General features: G+C 37.3%; 1 protein-coding gene across 1 annotated transcript in view; it reads right to left on the bottom strand.

Moving 5' to 3' along the window:
• ABCC4 (ATP binding cassette subfamily C member 4) overlaps positions 1-24,557 on the bottom strand; it is a 139,315-nt gene that overhangs the window by 52,091 nt on the left and 62,667 nt on the right. The window contains exon 20 of the mRNA XM_015851547.2: positions 9,093-9,172. Within this exon, the coding sequence (XP_015707033.1) occupies positions 9,093-9,172 (80 nt within the window). The remainder of the gene's footprint in view (positions 1-9,092; positions 9,173-24,557) is intronic.

The following is a 24,557-nucleotide window of genomic DNA, read 5'->3' as shown; positions in this document are numbered from 1 at the left end:
AAACACCCCTGATGTCAATCACAATTGTACATTGCTGAAGAAACAGCAATAACCAGAGTCAAGAATATGCATATACACATGCTTTATTTTCTCAGGTCTCAGAGTTTCTCCTCAGTAACATGGAAAACATCCCTTTCCATCCCGGTAACTTAGGGATTTTGTGATCTGGATGTAAAACAGGGAGTCTAACACCCTGTGTTTCCTGAATAACACCAGCAAACGTGGTCGTTTTCTTGGCTCTTCCACTAGCTTCAAGGTTTCCAGTGCATTTTTGTCAACTTCTCTGCCAATCCCTGCCACCAAATGGGGGATTTTACACTGGCCTGACACGTTCAGCACCTGTACATCATCACAGGCCTCTGAACACCACCACCACGTTTCACTGAGTTCAGTTATTCTCTGCTGGTGCATGCAAGCAAGCAAAAAGAAACCTCTTTCTATGATTACTTACTGCGGTTAAGTGTATGCTGTTCATAATTTATTACATTTACACTCCATCAGGAAGGCCTTTTACTTACGACAAATCATCAACACACCACAGCAAATAACTGATACTAAATGAGTCCCCAAATTCAGACTTCTATGAGTAAGAAAACTCAAAACTCTTTCTTATGTTAACCGATGCATGGACAACTTCATAAATTGTATATCAAAGCCAGAAAATTCTCAGTCTCAGAAAGAAAGATCTAAAACCTTTATTTTAGCATGAAATTAGTTACTTTCATAATGAGAGCTCTGCTTGCTTAAACATTAGGCTGATTTCAAAATCCAATGTGGAAAAAACAGAAGGCAAAGAAGATTAAGGGAAACAACTGTGGAAGAAAATGCAACCACTCATCACTCTGTTCTTCCACAGTGTGGGAATAGCCACTGAAAAACATCATACTGACACACAAATCTTTACAATTTCAAGAGTGCAACCCAACTTAATAAAAAATTGTAAGCGATATGAAGCTGTTATGTAATGTAAGACAAAGAGATAACAAGCTTCACAAAGACATTTGACATTCAGTTCCCCACTGAAATCATCCTTTGCTGCCCACACTGCAGCCACTGTTTCTCAAAGGAGGAACTCATTTGGAATTTTCAAATCAGATGTAGAGTTCCCCACAGCCAGATCACAGCTTCAGATCTCACAAAAAGCACCAAAAAAAGAGTTCTTATGTTCTGCATGAGACATACACATAAACCTGGCAGCACATCTTTATGAGATGCAGTCGTTTTAGCTGGAGATAATTCCTTGTCTCACATGTTCGTTTTGGGCATAAATACGTATCATGATTTAACACACACACACACGAGTTATACGGCTTAGTAATTCAAATAACCTCGAAGTTTTCCCTTCTCTCTTGAATCAAAAGTAAAATCTCCAGTCCTTCTGCCCAACAGTGAAATTCCACTTAGTTTGTAAGCACACGTCCTATCTATACTGTATCAGTAGTTTAAGGCAATCTAGAAGATTTATACTTATCGTCATTCTGAACAGGATTGTTACACTCCATGACTGACAGCAGAATTAAAAGATTTCTAGCTACTGTGAAGTGTTAGAAATGTTAATGATCTTTGGAAGTCGTCAAAAAGAACCATGTTTGAGCTACAGATGTGAAAGGGTACAGTAATGCTTAAAAAAAAATCAGGTAAAAAAGTATGAATAATAATAAAAACCTTCACTTGGGCACCAAAAGCAAAAGCAAAACATGTAGGAGAAAAATTAAAAGATAAAGTTCACTTATGTCAGAATACTTCTGTGCTGTCTTTCAGCTTTAGAAAAGCAAACAAGAGAACACCTTCTATCAGATACAAAGAATCCCAGATGAACAGAGTCTCTCTGAAATTCAGTTAACATAGGAAAAGTAAGTAAAGGAGAAGAGCTTCCAGATTACACAGAACTGGAGCACATCAGTAGACTTCCACACAACTGTTCTGCTTCTTAGTAGCTGAAAATATAAATGAAAGTAAACCCATGAAGAACACAGAGAAGGTAAAGACACAGAAGGAAGCAAGATGACAAAAAGGCAGTGAAACAATTTTTTCAGTATTATTTTATTCTTTTTCCTATGTTAAACATGGGGTTGCATCCTCAAATTTTACTGTTTAGTGGCTTGTGGTAGCAATGGTAATGGGAAGATGGTTGTACTGGATGATCTTGTAGGTCCTTTCCAACCTCATGATTCTATGATTCCATTATCCTATTATAACATTCAATACCAAGTAAATATAAACCCTAAGATATTTCCAGAGTTGCACTATATTCCCACACTAATTAGTTTTGTTACTAATATCATTATAAATAGGAAAAAAGAGGTGAGAAAAAGGATTGGGACTGATTGCATATGGCTGCTCTAGTGAGAACAGACCTTTAGCTTTCCCCTAGGAAATGGAGGTCTGTGTAAGTGGGAATCCACCTATACAGATATGAACGAGAGCACCTATGCAGTTTGTGTGATGCAAGAGACTTATCTTTAAATTCCAAAAATATGATGATGGGCCCAAAGTAAAGAGCAGCCATAGCTTCGGCACAGATTATCACCACTGCTGGTCACCATCAGGAAGACTAATTGGCTGCTGGGATTTAACAATCAAGGCATTCAGCAACCAGGGAACAAAAGGTCAATAAATGACTGCATTATTTAGACAAGTGGCTATGCTAAACTCTCAGCTCTTGCATGTTCATATTGGAGATACCAGTGCAAGCCAAGTCTCGTTCTTCTCCCCGACCCCTTACTGGGGGGAGGGATGAACAATTAACACGGGCACGATAGGCAGCTGTTGTCTTTTTTTTTTTTAGCATTGTAGTTTATAATTTCATTTGAATTCAAAATAATAAATTGAAAATTGAAAGTAAATACAAGTGTCAAGTGGCTACACCAGAAATTAAGATAGCTTTCTGCAATGTTAATTTCAGCCTTTTCTGAAATTAGAGTTCAAAAGTAACCAATGAAAAAAAACCAACAAAACAATTCTATCATTTTTTTATTTTCCTTTTACTTTTAACTGGCCCTTCGTTATATCCTAGCACTGTAGCGTATGTCTAGGAATTTAAGTTTCACAGAGGAAGGTCAGGGAGATTACAGCAGCCAACAAGTAACTTGCTGTACAGAACAAACCAAAAGAAACTTATTTACTATTTAAACCTCACCACACAAAACCTTGGGACAAAATCACTGTACAAAACCATTAAGATTCACTAGAAGGGAAACCCAAAGGTGTCTCCAAGGTACAGGACTGCTCTCCGTACCATGCTATAAAGAACTTGTGGACATTTAACACAGATTGAATCACTGTTTTTTCTGTCACAACATATTTAGTGATTATCTTTTGCACACGCAGAAGCAAATACACAAAGAAGTATCCTTTAATGAGCACAAGCATCTCCTGAATCCATCTCACACGCATACATACAAAACCTAAGTAAACTGAAAGAAAAAAAAAAAAAAAACAAAAAAAAAAACCAAAAACCACCCCACCTCTCACAAGAATCACAAAATAACAAAGTCATTGTTAAACTAAAAGATACTGGAATTCCTTTTACACACTTTCCCTGACACAATAAATCTTCACACAATAAAATGCAAGGGTCAGTGGTACCGAAACAAGTAACGGCAGTTCCACTCTTTTGCACATATGAAACCAAGTGACCCAAGCTATTATTCCAGTCTGAGGCACTTTTTGTTCCTAATATCCAGATGCAGCAGCTTTTTTTTTTCCCTTTTCTTTCCTTTTTTTTTTTTTAATAAAAAAAAGAAATGACTGTGGACACCTCCTTCACATTTTCCTTTTCTTCAGCATTTTCACTTCATAAAGCTGCAGTCAATGTGTTTTGTGTGTGGTGAGAAGGGAATGGCACATTCAGTGGTGGTCTCAGCCACAGCCTACATTGGTGGCTCAAGTAGTCTCAGGATTAGGCCTTTGTGTGTGATGAAAGGATATGAAAAGTCAGTTATTTAAACGCAGTCAAGCTGTTGATTTTGGGGAGGAAAAAGGTTTTGCAATTCAGTTCTCCTCAATAAATCACTGCCCTTTTCCAAGGGCAGCTGCAGATAGTTCACATGTTCACAGTGTTCTCCAAAACCAAAACAAATCATGATTTTTTTTTTTACCCCCAGTTCAACATGGGAAGAAATCAAAATTAAGGCTCCATTGCATCAAGTTACTTAAATTCACTAGAAACTGAAGCAGAAAATCATCTTTGTTAAAAAGTAATAAGATTAGTTAAGAAAGGGTAAGAAAATGCAGGAAGAAGGAACGACTCTTTAAAATTTATCATTGCAATGAACAGAAAAGCATTAGTCTGATATATACTTCAGCATCCTATCAATATTCTGTCTGCTTATAGATGCAATTTCCAGTTAACAGCATATCACCTTGTGCACTCATCCTGCATCTATGAAGACCAAATATCAAACATGTTTAGCCTCTATAGATCTATCTCAAACGAAAGCGAGATTCACGTACCAAAAAGAAACCTTTGATGAGCCTTCAAAAATGCATCATCCACACTAACAGCTATTTAGGAATATCTGGACTAACGTGCATATAATATGTAATATATATAATAATATATATATATATATATACATAATATATATATAGTACAAATAGACTGGATTCCTTATACTTTCTCACAATATTACTTTATTCCTCAGTTGATCCCCTCTCAAATAAGTATGGGTTGTTTTATTAATGCTGCACTGAGATAGATGCTGCTAACCATTTTAACCATGGTATTTCAAATTTCAAGCTCCACACCTATCACTGAAACTTGCATCAACAGAGGCAAAGGCAGGAGGAGGAACAACAGCTGGTTACAGCACCACATCAGCTGTTATTTTCAGAGACTAAGAAAATGAAGTCACAAAATCCCAGCCATCTTAAATGGTACTTGACTTCAGTTCAAAATTTTCTTCCTTTCAACTTATAAATAAGATAATCAAGTTCATATCAAACAGAGAGCGCATTTCTGCAATTATTTATGCAAATATTATATTATATTATTTATATTTGGGTAGCCTTTGCAGGCCTGCCTTCTGATTAAACTAAGAAATATATAAATAAAGCATACAGATCTAAAAGAAGCAGATGCTTAAATCTACTTAGAAGAATTTAAAGCACTGTAATGACCCTTACATTAGCAGTGACATATCCTGCAGTTTCTTCAGGTACGTCACTGCTAATATATTCTCTATGAATGGACAGTCAACTGCACAAGCAGGACATTTCCCATTAGCTGTTAATGTCCTGTGTTATGATGAAAAAATGAGTGCCTTCTCATAGTAAGGACTGCTTCCTGCTCAACTTTCTAAAGGCAGGTATGCTATATTCTGGTGCACTTAAGCCCAAAGGAGGGAAGCCATAGGCAGAGTGAGAGCTGATGCTTTTGGAGCTATTGCAAAACAACATTCACAAAATCTAACTGGATTTTCAGAAAAATGCACCAGACCTATAATGTATTTTTGAGCTTGCCACAAACCTATTTCTTTAACAACTAAATATACAGTAACTATCCACTGACTTGAACATGACTGACTGCCTCCTCTTCCTAAATCCAATGGAAGATGCCAACTATTTACTTCTCTTACTTTAAGGAATTAATTTTCATGCAGTATAGCTGTCTAGACTAATCATGCTCATTATGACTGTAGTGCAGTGTATAAATCTTATTAGGGACTCAAAAAGAACATCATCAACTTTTAGCATTGCCTTAAAATCTGTATTCAGTGTACTGATGAAATTCTTAAAACAAGTATATTTTAATTATTAATTTGTAGGTACTGAAATGGGTTCATATTGTAGCTTTTGAGTGCCCAATTAGATTGTGTTTATTTATATATAAATGATACACTCACTTGCTAATATAGTAAAGGGCTGCAGTGCTTCACAATAGTCCCAGTAATAACTCAGAAAAAAAGAGCACTTCTTCAATGCAAATCCGCTCAAGAAAAGCTTCTACGCACAAAGTAAGATGAACCAGTTACTGCATTGTTTATTAAGTTTCACTTGATTCCTCCTGACAACCATTTAAACAATGAATGTTGGGAAATGTCTCTCAGAGAATCAACGACAATGGCTGGGATCAGAGCTTTTATATTTAGCTAATACTGTTTTTAGAAAGGAGAAAATATTTCTTCCTGAAGGGATTATAGGAGGTCTTATAAAAGACACCTGCAAACAAAACAAGCGACAAAAGATCTCTATCATAATTGATAACAGTTATCCTTTGTACAGATCTGGGCTTCTTCAGAAATAAATATTATATCCTTGCTATTGAATTTCAAAAGACACCAACTAATCAACCAGCTTGCTGATCAAGAATAATAAGTTTTAGAAAATCTGCCAAGAAGGAAGTGCTTGTGTCCTATGGGTAGCAGCCTATTATTAAAGGACAGCAAGTTCCTAAGTTTGCCGATAACAAAGGGTACGGACAAGCTTTCGGGTTGTATCCATTTAATAGTGTACTGAACATGCAACCTCTTTGCTTTTGTTTTTGTTTTGAAAAAGAAAAGTTTATGCTTAAAATACAACATTTCATATTTTAACTTCTCATCCCTCCCCCCTCCCCCCTTTATTTTTTCCTCCTATTTTTGACAATTTCCTAGTAGCCTCGTTAAAGAAAAATTTAAACAGTATGAGTGGAAACATTTATAACATGCAGTTTACAGTACGAGCTTTGAAGAAGAAAGCAATCACGTATAATGCAGCAGCTTCTACACCTTTATCACAGATCAGTTATATTTTGTAAGCATATACTGCCTGGAGTGTGTGTACGCTGGTCAAATAACTGGGCTTTCCAATTCCCCAGTTCTCATGTACTACACATACAGCTTACCTCCCTCACCAGCATGCTTTTGGAACAAAGCGGTTGTCTCTCTCAGAAAATAAACTGTGTGGTTCTCAAGACAATTTGCTTCAGGGTCTGCTCCCAAAAGGAAATATGGACAAGACCACACCAGCTTTGGCTCCCTTCTGTTTACATGGAGCTCTCTAGCATTTTCCCAGCAAATTCTGCATCCTCAGACAACCCCACATGCCTTCAAACTGCATGCCAGGGCATGCAAAACACCCACTCAGTTTCTTGCTATAAACACATCACGCAAGTGGGCAGCAGCACAGCCCTCACATTATTATTATACGTGCACAGAACTAAGGAAAAAGGTTAATGTTTTTATCTGAAGATTTAAGGCCCAGAGGATGCTCTGACCAAGAGTGGTGTGCAGTACATACGTTGTCCAGTCTGCTGTAAAGAAGACAAACGTGTGCAAACACAAACCCTTCTGCACTGCTTGGTCAAAGGGCCAAGGACTTTTGTGCCAAAGAAATGGTTTTGACTTTGTGGAAGTTACCCCTATGTTAAAAGAGAAGAGGATAAGGATTGCACAACAGCCTGATGACTGATCACAGAATCGTAGAATGGCCTGGGTTGAAAAGGACCTCAAAGATCACCTAGTTTCCATCCCCCTGCTACGTGCAGGGTCACCAAACACCAGATCAGGCTGCCCAGAGCCACATCCAGCCAGGCCTTGAATGCCTCCAGGGATGGGGCATCAACAGCTCCTTGGCCAACCCATTCCAGAGCGTCACCACCCTCTGTGTGAAAAACATCCTCCTAATATCTAACCTAAACCTCCCCCTTCTCAGTTTAAAACCATTCCCTCTGGTCCTGTCACTGTCCACCCTCAAAAACAGCAGTTCCTCTTCCTGTTTATAAGCTCCTTTCAAGTACTGGAAGACCACAATGAGGTCTCCCCAGAGCCTTCTCTTCTCCAGTCAAAAGGAAAGGCACTTATGTATTTGTCCCAAGAGAAATGAAATGAAGTACAATATCCTGCCTAAATGGTTGTTAATGAGACTGAAGAAAATTTGGAATCTTTGTAAACTGCAGAAAATGGGTAGTATACTATTCAAAACACTGATATTCCATTTTCAGGAAATAATTTATCAAGGCCTTAAAAATAGGAATTTGAAGTCTTAATATCTGCTATGAGCACCTCTCTTAACTCACACATGCAAAAAACTACCCAAGAACAAAACAGCGCATGCTTTAATTGCCAGGTAAAGCACACTGCCTATCTTTCTTCCCCAAAATAGTATGACGCACTATGAAGCCTGAAAAACAACCGCATATTTCAATTCTAAGAGCTTAAATAAACCAGGATAGCTCTTTGGAACCTTTTGTTTTCTCCCCTGTTCTCCAGAGTTCAGCATTAGCAGTGTAATTAGTCAGCTTTTATGAACCTGAAATGTCTTTGGCTTAATTTTAAAGAAGTCCAAGAGAAGTTTAAATCCTGATTGAGAGAGGTAGAAAAGTTAGCAATCACACCTTAATAAACATTTCTAATTGAAGTATTACAGGGCTGATCCACTAAGTGGATCCAGAAGATCCACTAAGCCATTCCTTTTGTCTAGCTTCCATGACTCTGTTCTGCGATTCAAGTTACTTTGATACAGAACAATCAGTTCTTTTGTAGCCTTATGCTTTCCACGGAATTTTATAAGGAGGATTAACAGAAACTGCAACAGAAAAATTACCTTGGTGTCATATGTAATCCTTCCATCATCATCAAAATCTCAGTGCTTTGTCCATCTTTTTTTTGTCTGTAGTAACTTATTTCACTTGTTCCTATTAAGGCTATTATATTCACCTTATTACTACTAATCTTTTCTTTGTAAATAGCCACACCTATTTTAATCCAAAATGGTGTGGTAAGCATTTGATTCTTTGTGGAAGTAGACACATAATTAGGTTAATCTGCGCTATCTTTTCATGTGAGTTGATTGTTTCTTTACTATGGACATATTTCTTATAACAGCAATAAGCTTGCCAGATTGCTTGGAGGCAAATCAGGAGCAATTTACCAAGCATGTAGCTACTATGAGCTGAAATCCTGACATAATAGCAAGCTGTGTATAGCCACTCCTACCTGCCAGTTATTACTCATGTTAGCTTTTTACTGACACACTGAATTTCAACCACACCTTTCTTTCACAAACAAGCGCTTTCCTTAAACTAAGCTACATCTGTAGTAAATAGTTCATTGTCAGTGAAGCCAACAGGAATCCAAATTCAGAACGCAGCGCAGAAGCAAATGAATTACCTGCACAAAATCCAAAAACGTCAATGGAAGCAGGTCATCCAGATGGCCAATATCTTTGGAGAAACGATTTAAGATTCTTCCTACAGAAGCAGAGTTGGAAAAGAAAAAGGAGAAAAAGGTAAATATTCTTCCATAAAAGATAAAAATGCCTTCAACAAACTACATTTAACAGTCAAACAGAAGCAGCTAGTATCTAAAAGGACACCTTCTGAAACCACTATGGAAGATCTTTTACAACCAGCACAATGTATTTTGAGCAGAATACTTTTTAAGAAATGCTTTTACTCAAACATAAAGATGTACTACAAAGCTGATGCTGTTTTTGTTTTTTTTTTCCTAGCAGTTTAGGCTAATAGTTCAATAGAACATAACAGGTGAAACTTTATATATTTAGTCTGCACACATAAAGGGGGACTGAAGCAAAGGCACCTTAATACAAGTTTCATCAAGTAACGTCAGCCAGACTCTGCTTCTGGCCTTGAGTGAAACTCACTAGTGCATGCATGTCTTAGATAGATCATAGTTGATCTAACTGATCCTTTTCAGTATTTCTGTTCTCACCCCTCCTTTGTGAACCCAAACGGCAGGCACTGCTGAAACAAAATTCAAGGTAGATTTCTGTTTGTGCTGCCTTACATTTAGATTTATTCAACACCTTGACAACACTGCTCTTCATTAAAACGAATAAAACAATTTCTAATCTGCTGTCACTGAAGCATTTACGCTTCTCTATTTTCCCAAGTTCTACATGAGTGAAAAAAAAATCAGTTAGAGCAATAGTTCTTTAATAATTAAAGTCACAATGCTGCCACCCATAAGTGGATTAGTATCTTTCTCTATTAATTGATACCTCGACTCTACAGGAAAGAAACTAAGCTAAGGATGGGAATTTGTCTGTTATAGGGTGTGTAATGCCCATACATGCATTCACATTGCCTTTTTATCTACGTATATCTTGATTCAATTATTACTTCTAACTGGTACAAACACATTCTCTGCATTGGCAACAAAAGACTTTTTTTCCCTTTTCAAAGGAGCTCATTAAATTGAAAGTAGTTAAGTTTTAAGTTTCCATGGAGTGCACTGGAGACATAATTCAGAGATAACTGCATAAACAGAAGCAACTTCTGTAGCAACCATCGTTCTATTTTTCAGTTCATGGCTGTCTCGGAATTACAGATTTTGTTGCGTAACATTGATTTCTTTTTTAAAGGAATTTTCGTTCCACATTAACCAATATGCAAAACCTTCCTCAGGGCTGGGATATGACTCCAAAGATTCTGTTGGCAAACAGCTTGTTCTGCAGTACTCTAGTCCAAAGGCAGTTATGTCAGAAGACAACATAGCACAAATCCTATTTAGGTGCACCGCGCATGTAGAGAAAGGGTATATGGCGGCACAAGTTTCAGCAAAATATATTTCATAGTTTCTACTAAAAAAGGCAACTGGGGATTTCCCTTAATGGTACATTAGAGGGAACTTCAGGAAAACTTTTCCAAGTTTCCTTTTCCTTCGTCTTCCTTACACTGGGATTTTGCCCATGGAAGAGTATACGCGCCCTGCACACATGCTTGAGATAAGATTTAACATCTCTAAACATCACATTCCAGGATATCTCCCAAAGATCCAAGACTTCATTGGTCATTATCCAAAGAGGTGAAATGCTTCCTTTGGGCAGAGCTTTCCTTAGCAGCCTGTCCTAGAGAGCAGATGAGAGAAAGAACACAGCACAGAATTTGGACTCAGGATACTGGCTTTCTTTCTCCATCTTTGCCTCTCGTCTCCTGAGCTACCCTGTTACACGTCACAGAGCAAAGGGCAGAGAAAATGGAGGTAACAGCACCCACCCCCTTGGTCAAACACCATCAGAGGAGCTGAGAACAGCCTGGCCCTATCCCACAGCCTGGAATCTGCGCCCAAATTCAGTCTTACAATCTTCCTTCACCTTTTATACACAAATAAGTTTCATGTGCCACAGTTACAGAAGACTGTCAGCCTCATAAAGGCTGTCAGCTGCTCTGCAAAGAATCTCTAACACAGCTGCTGGTCTCAGCTGCCATGTTACTGGCCACCACGTTGTGGGGCCAGCCCATAGACATGGCACAGCTTGGGTCACTACCAGCAGTCCCAGGAAGTGAGCAGCACCTATCTCCCCCTCATGCTCTGACCTGTGGAAGAACATATCCTAACTTGTTCCTAGAAAAGTGCTGTGTTCATGCTTGATTTGGATGGTGAGGACAAGGCCTTAAGGGGTAGAGGAGAGAAACCAGCACAAAACGCTCACCGACTGTCAGAAGCATTTAACTCTTTGGTAGCTTCACTTCCAACAGGATCCTGGAGTTCAGTTCTCTTTTTTTTTTTCCCTGCCTAGATCTCTATTGAAGAATGGCCAGTTGAAGTTCCTCAAGGAGGAAATCTCCAGAGGTTGAGTTTGGGTTTGGGTATTTTTGGAAGCTGTGGCCATTCTCAACTTTTTCCTGAAGTTTCATTGTTGCAACTAAGAATTCTAGACAGCAAGCATGATATGGATCTGTATCAGCGCTTCTAGCTGATAAGAAAGCAGCACAGATATAAATGAGATGTGCTTAATGCTTGCATTCATCCTTAACACCAGGGAAGGTTGTGACAACATTCTCTTTTACAGCAACGCCTTCTGATGAAGCTGTTTGAGGAATACAGTCACAATATTACTCTGGTCTTCCACTCTCTTCCATATATCCACTAACAACCAATTACTCATGTTCCCGTGAGTAATCAAGTTGCTCATTAATTGCCAAAACTGTATTTTTGGCAATTGCCTTTAAGCACTGTTACATTTAACAATTTCATTCTGTGCTTCCACAGACTGCGTTTTGACAGAGCTACAAGCTGCCACTAGGAAAGTGGAAATTACTCTGACGTTATCAATAAAACATGAAAACATCTTTTAATCTGCCTAATCCTCTTTAAAATGTAAATACAGTAATTCTGTAAAATGACATGAACTAAAATACGAGTGAGCAGAAGGAAATGGTATATAAAAGACATAACTTGAGAACAGTGGAACCTTTTACAGTCCACCTCATACAATTACGGCAATTTAAACACTGGGGACATGACTCAACTGCTTCACAAATAAGTACTGAGGTGAATCTCTAGCAGCAGAATGTTATTGCTTTAGAATTTTCCAGTTACTGGAAAAAAACAGACTTGTCTATGGTCTATTTAGTGTTTGCATACAGTAATACCAGAAAACAGTGCCTGAAATCATTAAGCCTAACAAAATTCCCCGCTTCTTGCTAATAATGCTCTCATAATGATGCTGCTATTCCAGTGACTACTACTGCTACGCTACTTCGAAAAGGAAGCAATGTAGTTCTATTTTTGTGATGCTGGTTTTCAGTAATATTACCAGGTTGACTCTGTAAGAGAAGACACAGGCCCTGAAGATTTATTTCAGATCCTGTTCATAAAGATATAACTGAACTGGAATTTTATTCAGCATGTGCAGCACAGAAGGCAGCTATGGTAACCCACTAAAGCAAGCAAATTCCAACAGCAGATAAAAGAGAGCGGAGTAGCTCCAAGCAGAAGTGCGACACTTTGGAAACATCCACAAAATGCCCTGTAGCCATCATGATGTTGCACTGAGAACGATTGCTAAATTTACAAGGACGTCTGCAAGTAAATGAGGTCTATTTTGCAAGGTATGGAGAAACAACTGTCTCTACTTATGGAAGCACAGCAAATCAGTGGCTTAGCTATGCATTATTAACCATGCAAGAGAAAACCTTCCAGATATGAAAATAACAGTAGTCATTTTCAGTCAGGGTTCAAAACGCTTATAGTTATGACCACAGTTTCTACCTGCATTTGCAAAGCTAGCTTTTAGAGATGGCTTTTTAGACTAAAGGAACTATTGCACCTGGTATTCAGGAAGGACAAGGTTTGTACAACACATAGTAAAACAAAATACAGTTTTCTCTCCAAAGCTTCTAACATCCTGCTCTCTCAAATTCAGACCATCAACATCACCATACAATACCTAGCACTTAAAAAAGACAACATACATTGTGAGCATTTCTGTGATACAGGTAGGTGCTGAGAGACAGTATTTCTTACACTTAATCAGTCCACAAAACTCATCCAGCTCACCCAACACTCATCCCTTTTATTTATAACACTGAAATTCAGTTGAAGTATCAAAAGGAAAAAGGAAATACTAAATACAGAACTTGCAAAGCAATTGAAATATCATGAAAAGGCTACAGGAAAAAAAGAAAAGGCTTAAAAACAACAACACTAGAACTGAGCACGCTGATGTTACAGCAGCACCCAAACTGGCAAATACAATCTGCTGCTTTAATCATTCTCAAGCTCCCACTTAGCGTGCTGTGACAGTAGTGAGCTGCAGAAGGGAACGTGCTCTTTTCAACAATTCCATGTTTGTTTTTACATCAAGTAACTTAATCAGAACACACACTGATGTTAAATTTTTTCCTTAGTAATTAAATAACTATTCAATGCTAATTAATCACAGTTAAATACAAGTCTGTCACCAAAGTGCTATGTACACATTTGAGACTATTTAATGGTCAAATACTTGGCAGTATCAAAGTTAAATAATGATTCATTAAACCTCCTCCACTACACAATAGTTAGGCTAAACTTGAAGTGAAAGAATCAAAATTCTTTTGTTCTCCATGAAAAAGGCATCTAACCTCAGAATGTGATACTCTTTACCTACAAACTCTGTAGACTGCTTTAATTGCATGAATCAGAATGTGTTCAGGTGCGACAGACTCACTTTGCTTTGCAGGTGCTTACTGATACTTTGGAATTGATGTTCAAACCTATCATCCAAATAATGAAAACACTTGACAGTGTACCACACCTACTTAAAATGTTTATACATACTTCATGATGAAAGAAATATAATCCAAACTGAATCAACACTTGTGATGTAAACACCAGAAAAGAAGAGGATTTTTTTTTTTTATTTTAAACAAGAAATGAGGATCCTCCACAGGACCAACCAAATGCCACCAACAGCATTCAATATTGAGCAATGTAAATTCTGAGGGTCAAGGACCCTAAAAGCTGCTGTGCATTATTTCTAAATGCATTTGGCATTCCTTGTACCCTTTGCTGGCTGCTGCATTCACTGAAATATTTCTCCGTAACAGAATAAAGCAGATATAGATTTTATACACCTTGCAAAGAGTTTACTCATTCTACCCACTTGCTTCACAAATGTGGCAGAAGTACTTTGTTTTCCCCCTAATCCACTGATTGGCTTCTTCAGAAAACACAGGTTTTAAGGAGAGGGGCCTTCTATGGACAGAAAGCTTTTGCTCCCTGTGTGTGTATGCCTGCACAGCTGTGCACGCTCCAAACTTCCTCCTCCACCCTCACATATGAGGCTAATCCTCAATCCAGGCAATTTTAAATACCTCCCACTTTAGCTGAATACACGTTTTATCAATAAACACCACTTAATTTAAACAATTCCATAGCAACTTGTCTAACTATAATTTTCACGTACAAGAACACTGTGCTTACTAGGGGAAAATGTCTTCAAAATGCCTTGAACAGTGAAGACAGGGATACTCCCCCTTCCCCCCAATCACCCAGTCTCTGTGAAGAAAAAGTAACAAATTAAACATCATCACCTCCCACTCCCCTCTGAAAACTAGCAGAAACTTGTCTGAAAGCAAGTTGCACCGTTAGACGCATAATAGAATATAGACGTATAAATAATGAAAGCAACCTCAAGTGCAGCTGCCCATTTGCCCCAAGCCAGTCGTGCCACAGAAACATTCTCCTGGTTTAAGACGACTTTAATTTGGAGGAACTCCACTTTGCTGCAATTTGCTTTCATCAGCAAGGAGAAAGCCCTGCACATCCCGTTCTGCTGAGTGTGCTCTGTGTACTGCTGGAAACAGGGATGCATCATTCCTTGTCCTGGGGAAACGCACCATGACAGACCACACTGAAGCTTTCGACAAGGTGAGCTACGGGTAAAGGTGTTAACTTCCCCTAAAGAGAAAGGTAATCTACTTTAACAGTCCAAATTACAGATTATAAAGCCAAAGTAATTTTCTACAAACACGTGGCAGTTAAAATAATGCTCAGACACTGCCTGAGCATGCAGTAACATCGTAACATAATACTCAAGGGTAAAAATAAAAGGAATAACTGCACAGAACCGGCTATGCTTAAAGATACATCCATTCAGCTACGCTGAGCAGTTTTTCCCTTTCTGTCAGTGGCATAAATCGACAGCTCCCCACATACTGTGCTGTGAAGCTATGGCATTCTGTGACTGATAAGTCTTTACCCGTCCTCACTTCACACACACACACACACACCACAAAACAGGGGGGAAAAAAATACTGTGGCTACAAGCAGCCTTCCATTCGATCAAAGCTGTGACAAAAGTGGATTGTCCATATCAAATGTTGGCAGCAAGCAGACATTACATCAACCTTGTAAAATACAACTATGAAATCAACAAAGTAATTAAAGATGGATTACCATCTTTGAAAGGAATTGTAAGTTTGTGAAATATTTCTTCAGAAAGAAATCTGGAAATGCATCTCCTACATAGCTGTCAATTACTTATCTACTCTGGCTTTTCTTCCATATTTCTACAAAGAAACGTCAATAGGTCTGTTATCTTCTTTTAATATATGTTTAGCACCACACATCCACATAAACTGCCATATACAGCATTACTGTCTTCCCTACAGGCATCCTATAAATATAAATAAGAAATGCTATCCCATTTTTTTCTTTAGCAGCCTGAAACTGACAGGAATATTATCACTTTCTTAGACATTTGCAAATAGGCACAGTGGTGCTGGGCCAAAATATGCTGAGATCATAATATCCATTTATCTAAGCTGCCAGCATGTAATAAATTCAGGTGGGATGCTTTCTATCCAAATTAATTTACTACTTGAAAAGGACTTTTTACACAAATGCTGTCAAACAGAAAAACAGCTGGGAAATGGGAAGAAAATGTGAATGCTGTGTTTGATCTTATTTTTAAGTGTAGGATTTAAAGACGAAAGGATAACTACTGACAATGATAAGAATGAAAAACAGGCTTCTGTGTATACGATTTCTATTTTTACTGATGATGGAGATGTCTGTTACCTAGTATAAGTATAATGATCCCAACCATACAGTTTTATTCTTGAGCTTTCCATTCCACCAGCATAGCTCAGGACTCCGATAACCTGCTGATTAGAACTGCCTTGCTTGTAGCAGAAAAAGTCAGTGCTCCATGCAAGTTCCACTTGTCCCTTCCTTAAATAGTATGGCAGTTAATTTGTTGTTCCTTTTCCCTCTTTCAATGCAGCCAGAGATGCATTAATATTACTATTAGTTATCAACAAAGTCCATCTCCTCAGTTAAGATACAATGGAAAAAGCATATGTAAATTCTTCATTAAAAACAAAACAAAACAAAACCTGTAACCTTTCTTCATCCTAGAACTGCTTTCATGTGAAGTTTCCAAATGCTTCCTGTGTAGCATTTGCTTTTCATACTACGTATCATTACCATCTAAACGTATTAGCTGTAATCAGAGATAGTTTTAGTTTAGTTGCTATATTATGTGCATGTAGATGCTCATAAGTGAAACATTTTAACGTATTTATTTTACAAAACAAATTAGATCTAAGGTTATATATTAATTAGCAACTTCACTATTACTGATCAATGTAATACAATGTCCTGTAACAATAACAGGCATTTGCAGATTTCTCTTTATTAGCTTATTGTGAAAGAAAGCACTGGAAACAATTAGAAACAATGAACTTCTGGCTATACAGCAAAGTATTAGCCTCCAAACCAAGTACAGAGCCACATCTCCACTTGATAATTAGAAATGACAAGGGAAGTGGACATCTAATCTGGCACAAATTGCTTCCCTGCCTCCTGCCACGTTATAACACTAACTCTTTCATACGTGATCTGTGATGCAGGTTGCTCAGAGTTCTAACAATATTCAACTTCAGAGCTATTTTTTTTTTGTTTTCCCGAGTTTTATGGATAAAATCCGCACTTAAAGCATACTGAAACAAATAGAAACTAAAATACCTACTCTAATATACTATCAAGAAACACATAAAAGTACAACTTAATTTCTACCATGTAGTGCAAAATAACACCACAATGCACAAGTCCAACTGAATTTAAAAAATGTATTGATTAGAAGCGGGAGTACAAAATCCAACAATGGCCTCTGTCCCCTCCTGAAAAAATAAGAAGAAAAGTAAAAAAGAAAGGCAAACCCCTCGCAACATTTATTCCAAGACCAGGTGTTAAGCTGTATTCTATCTACCGAGTTTTCAGTTGATTTACATCACTTTATTCTACTCCAGATGCAAAGTTATCTATTTTAGATGCCCGCTCATTATAAAACATTACTATAATAGAAACTTGGAAGAGCATATATGAAATAAAGGCTTACACTGGATTTTTACAGGCTACATCATTAAACCGCAATCATCCAGTCATTGAAGGATATTGTGTAGTATAGATCTATTTCCTACTATAACACCAGTTAAGATTAAAGTATGTCCCAACTGTTGTTTTTCTTTTATTTTGAGGCAAGAAGAAGAGTTTCAAGTGAGTTCGACCAAACACTACAGATCAGGATGAATTGATGGACCTGAAGACAGTTGTTGCTCAAATTTAAACACGACAGGGGAAATGTTGCTCTTACAGATCTGGCGGTCATACATCAGTATGCATCTATATAAGAATTAAAACAAAAAGGGAATAATACACCATGTTTTTGGTAAGGTTTTCCAATGATAAATGGAGTTTTTTCCTGTGCTACTTATGTAATCAAGACTGGTTTCAGAATAGGCCTTAGATAATGTATTTTAGAGAAATCTCAGGGAAAAAAAATAATCATTTGGCTTCTGCAAATATGCTCATATCTACTCATTTTCTTATCATTCTTTACTTTTCCCAGGCACTGAAGTTAGAATGGCTAAATCAACATTCCAGCCTAAGATGTCAATAACCAAGACACTGAATATAAAGCTTTTACCTCCTGAAATCTCCATCTGAAATTGCCATGTGGCAGATACAGTGACCACCCAGATGTCAAGTATTATCTTGTATTTTATCAACCAGATGTAATCAGATCCCCTCCTACATATTGAAGAGAATGCATCCCATCTGTTTTACCCCATTTCTAAAGCCATGGAAGGGAATTCCATACAGACTATTGTGAAAGCTATGACAAGATTTCTGGCCTCTATCTAGCCCATCCATTTTGGTGGACAAATTCTTCAGGCAGCTCAAAGAGCAGAGGCATTTTATGCCCTCATCTGACTTTGAAGACACTAGTCTTCTGCTTGGCATGCTACTCTGGTTTGATCATTTTCTTCTCTTTAGCTTCAGTTTCTTTCTCTTCCTCTCTTCTTCTGGAAAACGTGAACTGTTTGGCACGGAAAGATTCTCTCTGAAGTCCATTCTATACAAAGGCACTTAATGAAAATACTACTTCTTTTTAAGAACTCAAACCATGAAGTAGCCACCGCAGCAAACCAGGCTTGGCTAGACAGAAAGCACAGCAGATACCATCAGGTAAAAATCAGAACAGTGTTTATTTTAGTTTGCTGTGCAAATAATTGAAGCATTTGCTTTTAAAATGTTCTGCATGTATTAAAAAAAAAAAAAAGAAAAAAAAAAGAAAAAAAGACACATCTTCTCCACAAACTTAAAAATTCTGCTTCAATTTATGGCATTTTAAACCACATCTTAGAGCAAAACCTCTTCTGGTCTCACCCGTCAAAGCTGTTCTGCCTTTGGATGAATCAGTGAGTAAGTATGGCACCGGAAGAAGGCAAATGAGTGTTTGCCTGAAGGCTACGGCAATCAGCATGGGAAGGACTTCAGCTGGATTCAAATCCCTTTTTATTTTTGCCTAATTTGGGGCATGGAATGAATCCTTTCCCGAGGACTGGGCTGTAGGGGAAAAGGAGGGATGACTTCACCTCCTCTTCAGTTTTGTGATTGGCATCAAATTCCCCTTGCAAATCTGGCCTCAGAAGCAACCAAAAATCTTTTGTCTCAGAAGAGCTGAAGGCAACAACCACATCCTAACAATTTTCTTCAAGCAAGAATACTGTCCAAAGGAATCTAGATATAGTCTGGCAATGCATTTCTTTGGGCCATCAGCTTCCGGCGGAAAACAATCATTGTAAACTTCTTTACAGCTTAAACTTTAAGTAACAACAATGAAATGGAAATGTGGGCTATAATATACATTCAAATAAGAAGAAAAGCAAAATATGACCTCTTATCTCCTGTATATTAGATTTATTACATTTTTAAAAAGTAATTTTAATAATTAAATGCTGAGGATTGTGAAAAGTTGCATTGCATGGTGTATAACTTCACTGTACCCCCTCTACTGGGCAACTATTAGAAAGCTTCACCTGAAAAATAAAAAAGAATTGCACTTGGAGCAAGTAGCTGCAAGTGATGACTATGCTAAAACACCAACGGTATACAAATGACAGCCAAATAAATTGTAATGTTCATATAGATGTATACCTTACGTTCCTTCTAGTAGATTTCTTAACAACTGAATGTTGGGAATATTTTGCCTAAATCCATAGCTTAAATTATTGAAAAAACATATGTTTACAGTTACATTGCTTAAAACTAATGAGTACTCTAGTAAGGCCCTATAATTTTCAATTTCTATGCCTATTAAATAATATGAAACAAACAAAGAACAGCAAACCAGCATAAACTAACAACAACTTCTCTTTTCTATAAGCAAAGAATTTCACACATATCCAGGAGAAAAAGATGACTTTTCTGAGTAGCCATTCAAGCAAAAGCTAATGCAATTTACAATCTATTTTGTCTTTGCTTAATTCAAAGATACACTTCAACGTGAAGCTCTGATTTACAGCTGTCCAGCAGCATGAACACCTAAACAAATAAACAGGCAAAGACAGAAGAGTGTAGTCTGTTACAATGGGCTCCTGAGAATGCTATCATTTGTTATTTGCATGACAGAAACTCCCAGAAGAGGATTAATGTATCTGAAGTGGGAGTCGAAGCCACTAGGCTGGACAACTGCATAGCCAGCGGCATGCCCTTCACTCAAGAGTTTGTTGTGTCAGTGAAGGGAAACCAACACAATCAGCTGTAAAAGGAACAAAGAGCCAAGGGAAGACGCAGCAGTAAGCTGGAACATAAAGTTGCAAGACAAGATGTGCACCTTTTTATTTTCTTTTAAATACAGGAAAACAAAGGAGTGAGGGAATGAATTAGTTTCCCTACTCATACGTTTAAGTAGTCTCCGTTTATAGATATACTGTGGTTACAGTGATACTGGTATATCTTGAGAGATTATTTTAAGATGAAGGAGAGCCAGCTCGTGGATGAACTCTGCTGCACAGGGAGCAGGAAGTTACAAAGATGTAAGCATGAAAGATAAGCAAGCAAAATGATGATAGAAGGTGGAAGACACACAGGAATGTGCCAACAGCTGCAGTTACCAGGTGCAGAAATAGTAAAAGCTTTGCAGGAGCAAAGCAGGCTAATGCTTAAATGAAGCCACAATCTTTCTACACCTCCTGGTAGGCTCCTCAAAATACACTGGGGCTGTAAGATCAAGAGCGAGCCTTCTCTCCATCTGGCCCTGCAAGACAGCCTTGTCAAAAGACTAGCTGGTAGTAAGTCACAGAAGCTGCCAAATCTGGCACGTTTGGATACTGAGAGACTTTTGCACATATTGATTTCAATTTTCATACAGTGCAGATTTGTCTGTTTGCATGCTCACTCTCCTTCAACTTCTGTTTCATTTACTGTATATTCGTTCTCTGACTTTCCTCCATCTTTCCTCAACATTTATTCTTCTATTTACCCTCACCACAGGATGGCACAAGTTGTTGGACACAAACAAGGGTATTCCAGAAGACAACACCAACCCAAGCACAACACAGGTATGAAGACTGGTGAAGTTAGATAAAGGCTAAGAAATGTGGATGGCTAAGATATAATGAGGTAGTGGAGAGTGAAGACTTGGTCAAAGAAATGGTTGAGAAAAATAACCCAACCTGCACCTCATGGCATTGACTAAACTAGGACAAGCAAATGGGAAGGTGAACAAAAGGTGGCCACAACACTTTAAGTAGAACGGTGCCTGAATTAATGTTCTGGAAATGCAATGTGACAAAACCAGCCAGATAAGGAAACTGCAACAGCTACATGAGTCATACAAGGAACAGGAAGGATGTTTTACACAGAAAAACATGAGAAATCCTTAGAGCAAATGAGATATCAGGTTGTGAAATAGTTCCCAAATTAAAACTGTGGAAGCCACAATGCTATTGTCACCCAAAGAAAGATTGCAAAATACATTCATAAGATACTACATAGCCATAAATCAGTTGATACATACTGACTACTCGAAAGGTTATACTTAGATGAAGCAAGAGTTGCAAGCAGTTCAGAGAGATGCCTTTAGAGAACAGTGAAGAGGATTTGATTTGAGTTACGTCTTGCATTAAGCTGCTCTTAAAGAAGCATATCTCACTCCACTAACTGCAAAACTGCAGGGGTTGGTTGTGTCTAAAGCCATATCCTTAGAGTATACTCTGATGTGTTCCTTTAATTTCATTCACACATGGTCACAGGGCTGATTAAGATTTTAGGTAGAAGAACTCTCATTTAAGCAAATTTTTCCTTCTTCCTTTAAAACAAACGTGTCTGTCTTTGTTTTCATTCCTCACTTACTTATGTATTTTGTTTCTCTAACAATTTTCATAATACAGAGGTTGTTTGTTTGTTTGTTTTAAATCAGCACCGCATCTGCTGAAACACTATCAGACACATTACAACGAAAGGAAGTTTCAGGATTGCAAGGAACTGAGCAACTAAAAGAGCAATTAAGTAAAACAAAAATACTTGCTTTTCATCTGTCTAATCTATATAACACCATGAAATTCCCTCATGTAACTTAAAGTTGTATTTTAGAATAAATACCGCAGATTTTGCTAATAGTCACTGACCATAATCTGATCCTAGGAAAGAACCAGTTATTCTGCATTTAATATGGCATTAACAAAAATCTCTGGTAAAGCTGAATTAAAACAGAAAAATACACATATAGTAAAATTAAATTATAGAAAAATGTCTGTGATTCCTTTTTGCTGTTTGCATAACTGCATAACCAGAGAACTTGATCCTAGATCTTTTTGTGGGTACACTGTTAAAAATATGAAGCAGAAGTGTAACTAACAACAACAACAAAAATACTACAGAAGGCAGGATTGTGTCAATAACCCAACCACCATTAACATTACAATGCATTAATTACTAAAAGTTAGTGCTGTCGATATTCAATTGTAATATTTAGAGAACAAATGTTGACTCTAATAGTTCTCAAAACGTAGCTTAATTTTAGAATGCATATGAACAGCATCCAATAAATTTTTCATCACAGCTGAATCGTATTTACAATGCCTCTTAGCTTTCAGAGAGTCTATTTTGTCCTTGACTGACTCCACAGAGGAAGTCCTTAAAGAGCAATTCACATCCCAAATATGAAAATGCAATTTCTAAAGCTCCTAGTGGTCAACTATACAGTGGTCATGTTTTCAAGGAAAGGTTACAAACAACTTTAAGTGTTTGGATCATTCCAGAATCCTTTAGGATCTCCTGGACAACAGCATTATATTTTACTTTTCAATTTTTAATATTCTGCATTTTTTCAAAGAAAGACCAAAATTGAGTCAAGATGTTAAAAACTACCTGAACTAAAAACCCAAATTAATACTGAAAACAAGACCTCAGATATGTCATAAAATAATATTATTAACATGCTACTGCTTATATGGGTCATATTCTTTCTCCTCAGTATATTCAGACCCCCAGATGACCATTTGGTTCAGAAAAGAGATCCTAGAAGAACTGAAAGGTTCTGACATCAGAGAATTCAAACTGAATTTGAATCCATTGAGAAGGTATGACTCATCTCTGAGGTTTAAATTAGATTATCAGCAAAGTGAAGCAGCACAGTAAATCTACAATAAAAGATGAATGCCTACAGGAAAATAATTTTTGCCCCTAGTGGCAGATGCTTGAACTTTAAATGCTGTGAGACTAAGCTCTTTGTATAAGCTTTCCTGATGTAAAACAATTGAAATAATTTCTTTAGTTGGTCCAACTTTGCTCCATATGCCACATGGAAACAATATCTAAACCCCGTAAAAGAAAGTATATTGTCACTTCTAAACCAATTGAGGATCAAACAATTTACAGAAACCAAGACTTATTTTGCTGACAATTAAGCTCTATCACCAAGACTTGAGATTCAATGAAATTTGACAATTGTGAAGAAAGAGGCTTTTGTCTAAGTAAGTCTGAAGCATTTTGAAGAATCAACAGAAAATCAGAAAACTGAATTAGATCTTAGTATGAGAGCCTTTGAGGATAGTCTAGAATTCGGTAATTAAACTGCCTTCTTTGCTTTGCTCTGTTTCCTCTCTGAATTGCTTTTTGGTATTACAGCAGAAATAGAAATATAGGCTGATTTGGTCTGGGGAGCAAGTATTTTACCCATCACACTTCTTAGATCAACAGTGTTTGTTTGTCTAGTCCACTAGTCAAGCTCCATTACAAAGAACTTCCAATCTTTTAAAGATTAGATGAAAAACAAGTACGAGCAACTGCTGTACACAGTAAGGGAATCCGAACAGCCTTTATGTCTTTTTCTCCTGTGCTGAAAACCGTATTTATTTTGTAGTAATTTAGACACAATCCAAAGAAGTTTGCAAATTCTATTCTAGCACTGGAGATCACTAGTTAGTATAATATTCTTGCATCTTCTCATAGAATCAAAGAATGAATATACTTCCTTGTTTCTCCAAGAAATGTGATACTACCTTGTTCTCCTGCACACTTAATTGAAATAGATAAGATTCCTGTTCAAAACATCTTCATGCCTACTTTACAATCAATAAAGAATAGTCAATAGGCACCGGAACGCCTTGCAGTGCAGAACTACATAAAGCTTAAGCAGAGTGCAAAGGTATTAACAAGCTAATCTGTCCTTACGGGACTGAATTTTAAACTGAAAACATCTGAGATCATTTCAGACTTTGGATTTTGCATTTCACAAAATGTCTGTGTGTCGTTTAAGGTACATAATAATGTTTCTTTATTGCGAGGTTAAAATGGCAAAAAAAATCAATGAAAATATGTTTTTTTTCCAGTTACCTTTAAACAAAAGGCCATTTTTGCTGCATCAGAATTTATTCTCACTTAATTAAAAAAAAATGTTAAAAATATGTTGGTTTTTTTTAATGATTTTGTTGTTTTCAAATATAAGTAGCATTTACTGAGTGGCCTTAAATTCAATACAAAATTACAGTCATAACTTCATTACGAAGAAAGATCGTCGTCACTATTTGGAATATTAAAGCTTGTCACCTTTTT

This window comes from Coturnix japonica, chromosome 1 (assembly GCF_001577835.2).
Source record: "Coturnix japonica isolate 7356 chromosome 1, Coturnix japonica 2.1, whole genome shotgun sequence".
Classification (NCBI taxonomy): domain Eukaryota; kingdom Metazoa; phylum Chordata; class Aves; order Galliformes; family Phasianidae; genus Coturnix; species Coturnix japonica.
The sequence above is the reverse complement of the archived record's forward strand: the minus strand, read 5'-3'. Positions and strand labels throughout refer to the sequence as shown.